This window comes from Neophocaena asiaeorientalis, unplaced genomic scaffold, assembly GCF_003031525.2.
Source record: "Neophocaena asiaeorientalis asiaeorientalis breed wild unplaced genomic scaffold, Neophocaena_asiaeorientalis_V1.1 scaffold461, whole genome shotgun sequence".
NCBI lineage: Eukaryota > Metazoa > Chordata > Mammalia > Artiodactyla > Phocoenidae > Neophocaena > Neophocaena asiaeorientalis.
Genome location: NW_020173230.1, coordinates 2,975,432 through 2,985,516, shown reverse-complemented (window position 1 = coordinate 2,985,516; position 10,085 = coordinate 2,975,432). Strand labels below are relative to the sequence as shown.

Sequence of the window (10,085 nt, the reverse complement as noted above, 5' to 3'; positions counted from 1 at the left end):
AGGTCTTGGGAGAGGTCAGGAACCCAGGACATCCCAGTTGCAGAAGGAAGGTTGGGACCCAGTCCCCACACAGCCTGCTTTGCCCAACACCCGGCCGGTGCCAGGCTCGGCACGGGCCTGCCTTGCTTCACTGCATACTTTTCGTTCCTCAGCCCAGCTTGGGGGGGACTGGGGCGGAGGCGCCTGGGGGAGCACAGAGGAGCCTGACACGGGGAGGAGGGGATGGGGGGCTACACCTCAGCGCAGTGATGCCCATGTGACTGCCTGGGTGTAGGACGGGCCCCTTGGACTGAGCCCCAGCCTCACCTGCCGGAAGAGAACCAGAGCTGCCCCAGCCGTGGCCTTGGGGCGGGAACTGAGACCCTCTGTGCCGGGACAGGTGCTCAGCCTCGGTTTGGGGTGGGGACCCAGAGGTTTCTAATCTCTCATAATTAATAGAGCTGGTGACAGTTCTGATAACTCTGCCTTTTAGTTTATCAGAGGATCACGTCCTGGGCTTGTGATTTATCCCCCTTGAGGCCCCTTAGCAGCAAGGTCAAGCTTTTTGCCGAGAGTCAAAGGTCGTCCCAACGAGGGGGGACTTCAAGTTCAGGAAGTTGAGGTTTGGGGGAAAGCAACCTCCTTTGGCCTCACCCCGGCCCTTGGGCGCCCAGACCCAGGGCATTCACCAAGTATGGAGTATCGAGCAATTCATACCTGCGGGGAGCTTTGATCTGTAGTCACAATTCTTATGAAGTGAGGAGTAGTGGTTCTAGTTCACAGAATCGGAAACAAGCTCAGGGGGCTCAGACTTCATGCCCACATCCCTTTGGTAAATGATGGGACCTGGTTTGAATCCAGGTTGGTTGGATTCCAGAGCCATGGGTTTCTCCCAGATTCCCCATTCCCTTTTTCAACCTTCATCTTCCTTGGAGACTCAATGCCTCAAGCCCTAGCTCTTTGAGTTTCTTGAATTGTTCTCACCAACATTCAGAGAGGGTGGCTCCACTCCCTTGGCCCTTCCCCACTGAAAGGTGCAGGGGACCTGCCCGTGGTCAGTCTCCGTCTCTGTCTCTTGTCCCTCTTACTCCATTCTCTGGCCCCTGATTAAAGCTGAGTCAGAAGCGGATGCTTCCCCTCGGCTCCCATTGCCTCCCGTGGGAACCCTTCCTTGGCGGCATCCGTTAGTCCCTCCCCGGTAAGTCCTCTCCCCACACCCTCGCGGGGCGGGGAGCCCAGGGCAGCCCAGAGACGAGGGGGTGGGGTGGACTTTTGGCCCGTTTCGTTTATTCCGTCCATCTCCTCTTCAACAGCTGCCGTGCACTCTTGTCTCACTCCTCTGACCGACCTGCAGGGAAGCGGAGAGACCCGGAGAGAGGGAAGAGACCAACCAGAGACAGACCTGGGCCAAGGAAGAGGCAGAGGCTGCAGCCTGCCTCCCTCTCTCTCCCCAGCCTGCCTTAACCGCAGTCCTTAGCCAAAGCCCCTTCAAGTTCCCCTGGGGCTCAGCCCCTCCCCTTCTCTGGGGCCCCAGGCTCTCCCCGGGGCCTGTGTCCCACCATGTCGGTGGTTGTGGAGATCTTCGGCTTCTTCATCGCAGCCCTGGGGCTGCTGATGCTAGGGGTGACCCTGACACACAGCAGCTGGCGAGTGTCCACCGTGCACGGGAACGTCATCACCACCAGCACCATCTTCGAGAACCTCTGGTATAGCTGTGCCACTGACTCCCTTGGAGTCTACAACTGCTGGGAGTTCCCGTCCATGCTGGCCCTCTCTGGTACGGGGTGGGGAGAGCTGAGGGGAGCAGAGGGAGGCGGGAGGTTGGAGAGACCCCGGCAAGGGTGGGTGCTGCCTGCGGTCTGACCTTGGGCGCCATACAGATACGGGAGGCCCAATCCAGCTGGGAGACCTGGGTTCCTGAAGCCGGGAGTGCTGGGGGCAGCCCTCTGGAACTGCGGTGGAGGCCTCACCACACGTGGCCCCCTGCTCTGACTTGACCCTCTGTCTTTGTGGCTACAAGTGCAGGCACTGGGGCCAGAGTGCCGGCTTCAGCACCTGCCTTTGACTAGCTCTGTGCCCCGGGCAGGTGACAAAATGAGCTGCATTTGACCCATCTGTAAGATTACGGTCATAATGGCACTGGTTCACCGGGTGGTCATGAGGATTATATGAGATAAAATGTGCAAAATGTTAATGTGATGTGAGCATCTATATTCGCTCAATCAAATTCAGCGTTTTAGTTTCAGGGTGGGAGTGCTAGGGCTCGTGGGGTGAAGAGGAAACCTCATCTTGGATTCTTGGGGGTTGAGATACTTAAAAGTCTCAGTAGCTTCGCCAGGCTTCCACTGGAGCATTGGTCTCACCGCCACGGGGAGTTCTAAAGGACTGTTTTAAAGGGAGTCCTCTTGCACATCTCAGTGTCCACTGGAAGCAGGGGTGTGTGTGTGTCTGTGTTTGGGGTTCTCGGGTCAACGTACTTTTTTGAGGTTCTTGGCGGGCTGGAGCCTACAGCTCTTTTGGCCCAGAAAGTTTCTCCCTGGTGGCTGAAGCATCGTCCTGCTCCCTGCTCACCTATGAGTAGCATCCCCGTTGTTCCCCAGGAGAGTCCTTCAGTCGGCCCCTTGCCAGGCCAAGAGGGGATGACAAGAAACCCTATGCAGTGCAGCTCCCATGCCCTCACTGGGTGCTCACGGAGCCGTCATGCTCTTCCAGGCCCCCTGCTGCAGGGGCCAGGTGGTAGGGGAAAGAGCCAAGGTCAGCATGCCACGAAATCGCCCCCGTGTATGTCAAAGATGCTCTGAGCCGTTAGGGAGTCCAGGTGGGTCTCTCGTGCCCCCACTATTCTCAGAATCTCCTGAGGCAGCTGCAGGGGCTTCATGCTCTCATCCCATCCAGGATGCTCACCCCCCACCCCGTGAAAAAAGCCCTCTGTAAAAGTTGAGTACAGTCTGGGCCAGACACCCAGAAGGCTGGGTGGCCAGGACGGACATTGGCGGCAGCCACTCAGCAGCCCTGGCCACCCCCTGACTTACCCCTCAACCACACCATGGCGTAAGGAGGGGCCCCAACTTGGACTGCTGCTTGAAACCTCTCGTGAGCGTGCACGAAAGACAATGAAAGACAGGGGTGCGAGGGTGTGCTGAGGGGGAGAGCAGAGCACAGCTGCACAGGTTGAGGTTCCAGGCATCGTGCTGCATGCTTCACATGCACTGTTTCAGTGCTGATAACAGCCCCGCTGTTGGCGGTGTTAGTAACCTCATCTTCCAGAAGCTGGAAGACTGCAAGGTGGCCTGCCCAGAGCCACACAGGTGGTAGGGGGGCTGGAATCCAGATTTGTGTGTATCACAAACCCGCTGATACTTCCTTCAGGCTGGTTCTGGTCCTGGGAAGGTTCCTATCAGTTATTCACCTCGCAGCCACCCAGCCCATGCTTATGGGCCCTTCAATAATCTCTCTTTGTCTACGAGAGCTACCTGAGGATCCGGAGCTGGTCTGCCCCAGGTGGGGATGGCTGGATGGATGGATGGGGAGAGGGTGGGAACTCCGGAAGGAGTGGCTGGGAATAAGAAAATGCTCCCAGAGAACTTTGTCGCTCTTCCCTGCTCCCCAACTCTGGGCCACTTCACATCCTCCTGGCAGGGACCCAGCCTTTCCCCTTCAACACAGGTGGCACTGCCCCACCCGGTAAAGGGGTGCAAGGTCCTTGGGAGTGCTTGGCAACTATCAAAGACAGAGAAGGAGGAAGGGGGGCCAGAAAGGGAGCAGCCTTTTTCTTCGAGTTTGAGAAAGGGGAAACAGGCACTGAAAGCATGTGCGCTAGACTGACCTGGATTGGTCCTAGGCCCAGGTATCCTACGTTCCAGATAAGAAACTGCCCTTTACCCAGTGACCCATAGGTCACTGCTGCCCCCTATCGGTCACTCCAGGAAGAGGCTCAGTTCAGGATGTCGGGCACTGCGCTGGGCACTAAATGGGACCTAGTAGATGTGGGGAAAGGGAGGGGGTGCTTGGGTGCAGTGTCTGTAATACCCAGCAGAGCACGGCGGTTCTCAACCAGGGGTGATTTTTTGACGATGTCTAAACATTTTGATTGTCCTGTTTGGGGGGATTGCTACTGGTGTCTAGTGGGCAGAGGCCAAGGATGCTGCGAAACATCCTACAATGCAGAGAATGCCCCCCAGAACAAAGCATTGTCTGGCCCAAGTGTCAGTGGCGCCAAGGAGAAGCCCTGTAATGGAGGTAGAGGCGAAGTGCGCCTGCGCAGGCGGGAGGGTCAGGCGGTGCTGAGCCTCGTTGGCACTGAGGTGAGCTCCTGGGATGGAGGGGCGTGTGACCCCTTGGCCTGACCCCTTAGTCTGGATGGGGCCTGAAGGACAGGGAGAGGACTTGAGGGCTTTTAGGGACTGAGGCCTGAGCAGGTTGTATAAGGGGCTGCCTGTCGTAGCCAGGAGAGCAGATGGAGGGGAAGGGGCCGGCTCCGGGACCCATGGCTGTGTCCCACCTCCCTAGGGTACATCCAGGCCTGCCGGGCGCTCATGATCACCGCCATCCTCCTGGGCTTCCTGGGCCTCTTCCTAGGCATGGTGGGGCTGCGCTGCACGAACATTGGGGGTCTGGAGCCCTCCAGGAAAACCAAGCTGGCGGCCACCGCAGGGGCCCTAAACATACTGGCTGGTAATTGGGGGCAAGTGATGGGGGGACACTGTGCCGTGGTGGGGGTGGGGTGGCCCGTGGCCCAGACTGCAGGGTTGCCTCACCTTCCCCTTTGCATTGACACCTGCCCTCTCTCCCAGCTCACCCCACTCTCACCCATACTCACCAGATCCCTTTGTTACAAATCAGTCCATCAGCAATGTTTCTTGAGCCCGCACTAGGAGCCAGGCAGTGGGAGGGACTCCAAAGGTGAGAGTTTCTGCCCTCCAGAGCTTACAGCCTAGATGGGAAGACCAGAGTTAGGACATGCCTGTGCGCGCGCGCACACACACACACACACACACACACACGCACACGCTGTACACAGTAACAGTACCATGTGACTCACCATCCCTTTTCAATTTGCAAAACATTTCCGCACACATCACCTCACAACAAGCCTGTGAGGCAGGGCAGGTCTTGTCCTGTTCTCCAGATGTGGAAACAGGCTCAGAAAGGCCAGGTGGCTTGCTGGAAGACAAGCCCCAGGGGGCGGCCAGGCTGGACCTCTAGTCCGGGGGCCTGGCTGGCTTCAGGCCTTCATGCACCGAGCGGTGAAGACCTGGCACAGCGCTGAGGGCTCTAGGAGGCCAAGGAAAGGGGGATCAGGGCAGGCAGGGCTGATGGGGAAGACTGCTTGGGCTTTTGAGGATGGGGAGGACTTGGATGAGCAGATTCCCAGCGAGGAAACTGTGGTCCAGGCGCTAGAGGTAGGAATGCCAGGGCAGGTCGGGGATAAACAGGGGGAAGAGGGGCTGAGAAGCAGAGTGGAGACCACAGGAGAGGTGGGCTGCGGTAGGATCCTGGGGGCTGGATCGAGCAGCCTGCAGTTGACGTAGGAAACATAGGAAACAGAAGAGTCATGAGCTGGAGAGGGGAAACGAAAGGGATCCAGTGAAACTTGCTCTTGGACTTGAGGCCCACGTCCTGCTCTCCGGGCCGCCCTTCCTCCGCAGGGCCTAGTGCGGTTCTCCTCTCCCTCCCCCAGGTGTCTGTGGGATTGTGAACATCTCCTGGTACGCCTTCAACATCACCCGGGACTTCTTCGACCCCTTGTACCCCGGAACCAAGTGAGTGTGGGAGCCCCACTCACGGGGGTAGTGGGTGGGCCTCTGCCCCACCCTGAGCTAGCACCACCTTCTCATCGTCCTTGTCCCCAGGTACGAGCTGGGCCCCGCCCTCTACCTGGGCTGGAGCGCCTCCCTGCTCGCCATCCTGGGTGGCATCTGCCTCTTCTCCAACTGCTGCGGCTCTCGGAACCAGGACCACGGCGCCAGGTAAGGGAGGGCGTGCCGCGAGGGGCGGGGCGCGGGGCGAGGGCTACATCTCCCTCTGACCCGGGTTCTCTCCCCTGCCAGCATCCGGCTTCCGTACAAGGCCCCGGCAATGCCCGCCAAAAGCCTCGCTGCCCGCCTGCCCACCTCGGCCTCGGATGAAGAAGGCGACAGCAGCTTTGGCAAGTACGGGAAAAACGCTTACGTTTAGGTGGCCTGGCCTGTGGACCCCATTCCCTTCCCACTGCCCCCAGTGGAGAGGGGTCCCTGTAAACCCGGGGCTGCAGGCGCAGGCCCCTGCTCGCGGTAACAAGCTCAGGGCCAAGCCACGCTTCAGGCTCCGCCCCGTGCCCGGAAGCCGCGCCCAGCTCTGACCTCAGGCCCCGCCTTCCCTGTCGGAGCTCCGCCCTGGTCACGCCTCTTTCGTCTGGCCCCCTGGATCCTCTCAGGCCAAGAACAAGCTTCCTGAGAACTCAGCTCTGGCCCCTGAGGCTGGACCCCTCTTAACCTTCTGAGTCTGGGTTCTGGGCCGTTAAGGGGGCGGAGGCGTCCCCGAGTGTCTGTGGTCTGTATAAATACTTGCATAAATAAATTTGTTTTGCGAACTGTTCAGGGGTTGAAGGTGTCATGAGGCAGCTGGCCCAGCAAGGGACCCTGGCTGCCGCCTCATTTCCTGGACCCCAGGCTGTCACCTGTTCTCCTCTCCATCGCCTTTGGACTGTCCCATCCAGCAGAAGAGGAGAGGAGTGGCAGGTGATTTCTAGACTGTGGCACTGTTAAAACTACCGATCAGGGCCATCAAGGAGCAGATAAGGAATATCCAGCTCTAGGAACTGGAAGAGCAGAGATACCCTCTGGCCAGACTGATAACAGATCAATCCTTTTACTCTGGACCTTTCTCACAGCTGTACAAGGAGACAGTTGGTCTAGAGCAGAGTTTCTTTACCTGGGCCTGAGAGTGGATATCAGAAACTGACAAGCCCTTTGAAACTGTGTCAAATCAACCAGGCCTGGTGCAAGTACAGTTTTCTGGGGACGGTTCAATAACTTCCAGAGGGACTTCCCTGGTGGCGCAGTTAAGAATCTGCCTGCTAATGCAGGGGACACGGGTTCAAGCCACGGTCCGGGAAGATCCCACATGCCGCGGAGCAGCTAAGCCTGTGCGCCACAACTACTAAGCCTGCGTTCTACAGCCCACAAGCCACAACTACTGAAGCCCGCGTGCCTAGAGCCCGTGCTCCACAACAAGAGAAGCCACCGCAATGAGAAGCCCGCGCACCACAATGAAGAGTAGCCCCCACTCACCGCAACTAGAGAAAGCCCGTGCCCAGCAACAAAGACCCAACTCAGCCAAAAATAAATAAATTTATTTAAAAAAATAATAACTTCCAGGGCTTCCCTGGTGGCGCAGTGGTTGAGAGTCCGTCTGTTGATGCGGGGGACGCGGGTTCGTGCCCCGGTCCGGGAAGATCCCACATGCCGCGGAGCGGCTGGGCCCGTGAGCCATGGCCACTGAGCCTGCGTGTCCGGAGCCTGTGCTCCGCAGCGGGAGAGGCCACAACAGTGAGAGGCCCGCGTACCAAAAAAAAACACAAAAAACAAACAAAAAAACACAATAAAATAAGGCACAAATGAACTATCTACAAAACAGAAACAGACTCATAGACACATGTACCGTTTTCAACACTATTTTCTTCTTTGCTAGAAGCTACAGCAGCAAGACCGGGGCCCTGCCCTCAGAGAACTCACAGGCTGGGAGCAAACAGAAATGCAGACAGCTAGTTACCATGTAATAGGCAAGGTGCTAAGGCTACTCCAGGAATCTTCCAGTTTTTGAGGAACTAGCTATGAGAAACTCAGCAACAAACTGCTTTAGGTCTTGGGCAATGATGTCAACAGCTGAGTACTTACCAGACGCCAGGCACTGGGCTTGGTACAGTCTCATTTAATCCTCACAATTTCTGGGAGGTGGCTGTAACAGAGTCAAAGAGGCAAAGTGACCTGTCCAAGCTAGTAATAATTGGTAGTACAGTAATTAGTAAGTAGTGGGCCGAAGGTCTGAGACTGAAGACCCAAATGGCCTGTTTCCCAGAATCCCTGGCTCTCCAAACTAATCCATGTCAATTATTATTATTATTAATATTTTATTTATTTAGTTAGTTAGTTGTGCCAGGTCTTAGTTGCAGCAAGTGGGCTCCTTAGTTGCAGCACATGGGCTCCTTAGTTGTGGCATGCAAACTCCTAGTTGTGGCATGCACGTGGGATCTAGTTCCCTAACCAGGGACTGAACCCAGGCCCCTGCGTTGGGAGTGCAGAGTCTTAACCACTGCACCACCAGGGAAGTCCCTAATCCATGTCAATTAAATTTAAAGCTCATTGAGGTCTTTAGGTGGGAGCGCCCCAGTCTTCAGCCTTCCAGATCCTAGCATTAACCTCTTCTGCCCCTGCGGGCCCAGGAAGGGTCTGTGCTGCCCTACCACATGACACTGGATCTAGAAGCTTCTAGCCTCTAGAAGCTTTGGCATAGTGTAGATTCCCCAAAGACCAAGGTGTTTCCCAAGGTGGGGACCAAGTCTCCACTAGTACACAGGAGCTGGCAAAAATTGCTCAAGGTTTTCCTTGAGGAGTTAAGGTTTCAAATGGGGTTCTGGAGATCTTTCCTAGAGAAGTTCAATGAATGACTTGGGGACCCAATCAGCATCAGAGCGTCAGGAGCCCCTGGGGTCTGGCTCTGTCCTATCAAGGTCAGTTGGGGAAGACTGAGTGTGTCACTGAGTAGACAAATCTTACAGCAAGCAGAACCTCTGTGATTCTTTTTATAGCAACAAAATAGGAAACAAAGTCAGTAAATTTAGGAAATAAACCAAAGAGATTGTGCTGACTCAGTGGAAATCTGACAGGAATTCCGACGCAGGTGACCACACTGAAGCACAGGTGTTTCTCAGCCCAGAAATGGTCTTTTTTTTTGGCCATGCCTGTGGCTTGTGGGATCTTAGTTCCCCAACCAGGGATCGAACCCAGGGCCCCGGCAGTAAAAGCACCAAGTCCTAACCATGGCACCACCAGGGAATTCTATTTACTTTCTTGAGGATACTTCTTGGTGGAGAGAAAAATAGAAAGGTTAGGATCTAGGAAAGTTTCCCTTCCTGAGAGCAAGATAATTAATCTAGGCCAAGAGTTTGCAGCCAGCAGACTGAATTCCTGATATCCCAGTTACTATTGCTGTATAACCAACCATCCAAAGGCTCAAAGGCATAAACCATTTTATTATACACAGAGATTCTGCAAGTCAGGAATTTAGACAGGACACAGCAGAGACAGCCAGTGTCTGCTCCACGATGTTGAGGACACGGCTAGGAAGACTCAAACGGTTGAGGGTAACTTGATGTCTGGGGGTTGGAATCATCAGGAAGCATCTTCACTCCTATGATGGAAGCCTGGGCTGGGATGGCTTGAAGGCTTGGCTCAGCCGGACCCGTCAATGGGAGGACCTGCACGTGGCCTCTGGGTGTAGCCTGGGCTTCCTCACAGCATGGCAGCTTCAGGATGGTTGTATTTCTTACATGGTAGCTGAAGGCTCCAAAAGCAAGTGTCCTAGGGACAAGGCAGAAGCTGCACTGCCTTCTACCACCTCGCCTTGAGTGTCACGTGATCGCTCTTCTACCATTTTCTACTGGTCCAAGCACTCATAAGCCTGCCCAGATCCCAGGGGAAGGGGACCAAGCACCACCTTTTGATGAAAGGATAGTAAAAAATTTTACAGCCATTTTTCAAAACCACCACACCGAGGACTTTCTCTAAACCCTGTCCTCACCACCACTGAACACGAAGATGTCACCAACACCACTTGCCCAACCAAGTCTCCAGAGAAAGGGCAGGAAGCTCCGCAGGAAGACACTGGGAATATTTGGGCCAACCCCAAGAAAGTCCCCAGCAGTTCCTTAACACCAGCTTGGCTGGATCTCATCAATATCTTACTGAAGTAATTTGTGCAACAAATATTTCCTAAGCACCTGGTTTGCTATGTTGCAACAGGGTACGGGGCCTTAAGACAGCAACTCCAAAGCACTTAAGAGCTCACAGCTTGCAATCCACTTAGAGAAGGTGTGGGTGTAAGAAGCTCTAGTAGCACAGAAGTTA

At 55.6% G+C, this 10,085-nt stretch overlaps 1 protein-coding gene across 1 annotated transcript; it reads left to right on the top strand.

The window, feature by feature from the left end:
- The first annotated feature begins 505 nt into the window (after positions 1-505).
- On the top strand, positions 506-6,363 carry CLDN15 (claudin 15). The gene is made up of 5 exons (XM_024745533.1): positions 506-1,756; positions 4,489-4,653; positions 5,660-5,741; positions 5,832-5,948; positions 6,030-6,363. The coding sequence occupies exons 1-5, from the start codon at positions 1,540-1,542 to the stop codon at positions 6,154-6,156; spliced, it is 708 nt and encodes a 235-aa protein (XP_024601301.1). The 5' UTR covers positions 506-1,539; the 3' UTR covers positions 6,157-6,363.
- Positions 6,364-10,085: the final 3,722 nt, after the last annotated feature.

Bases quoted from the DNA above. Each gene is read 5' to 3' on its own strand.
- CLDN15 (XM_024745533.1), top strand. From the start codon at position 1,540: ATGTCGGTGGTTGTGGAGATCTTCGGCTTCTTCATCGCAGCCCTGGGG. The intron at 1,757-4,488 runs GTACGGGGTGGG...CCACCTCCCTAG, and splicing joins GTCCATGCTGGCCCTCTCTG to GGTACATCCAGGCCTGCCGG. The intron at 4,654-5,659 runs GTAATTGGGGGC...TCCCTCCCCCAG, and splicing joins GGCCCTAAACATACTGGCTG to GTGTCTGTGGGATTGTGAAC.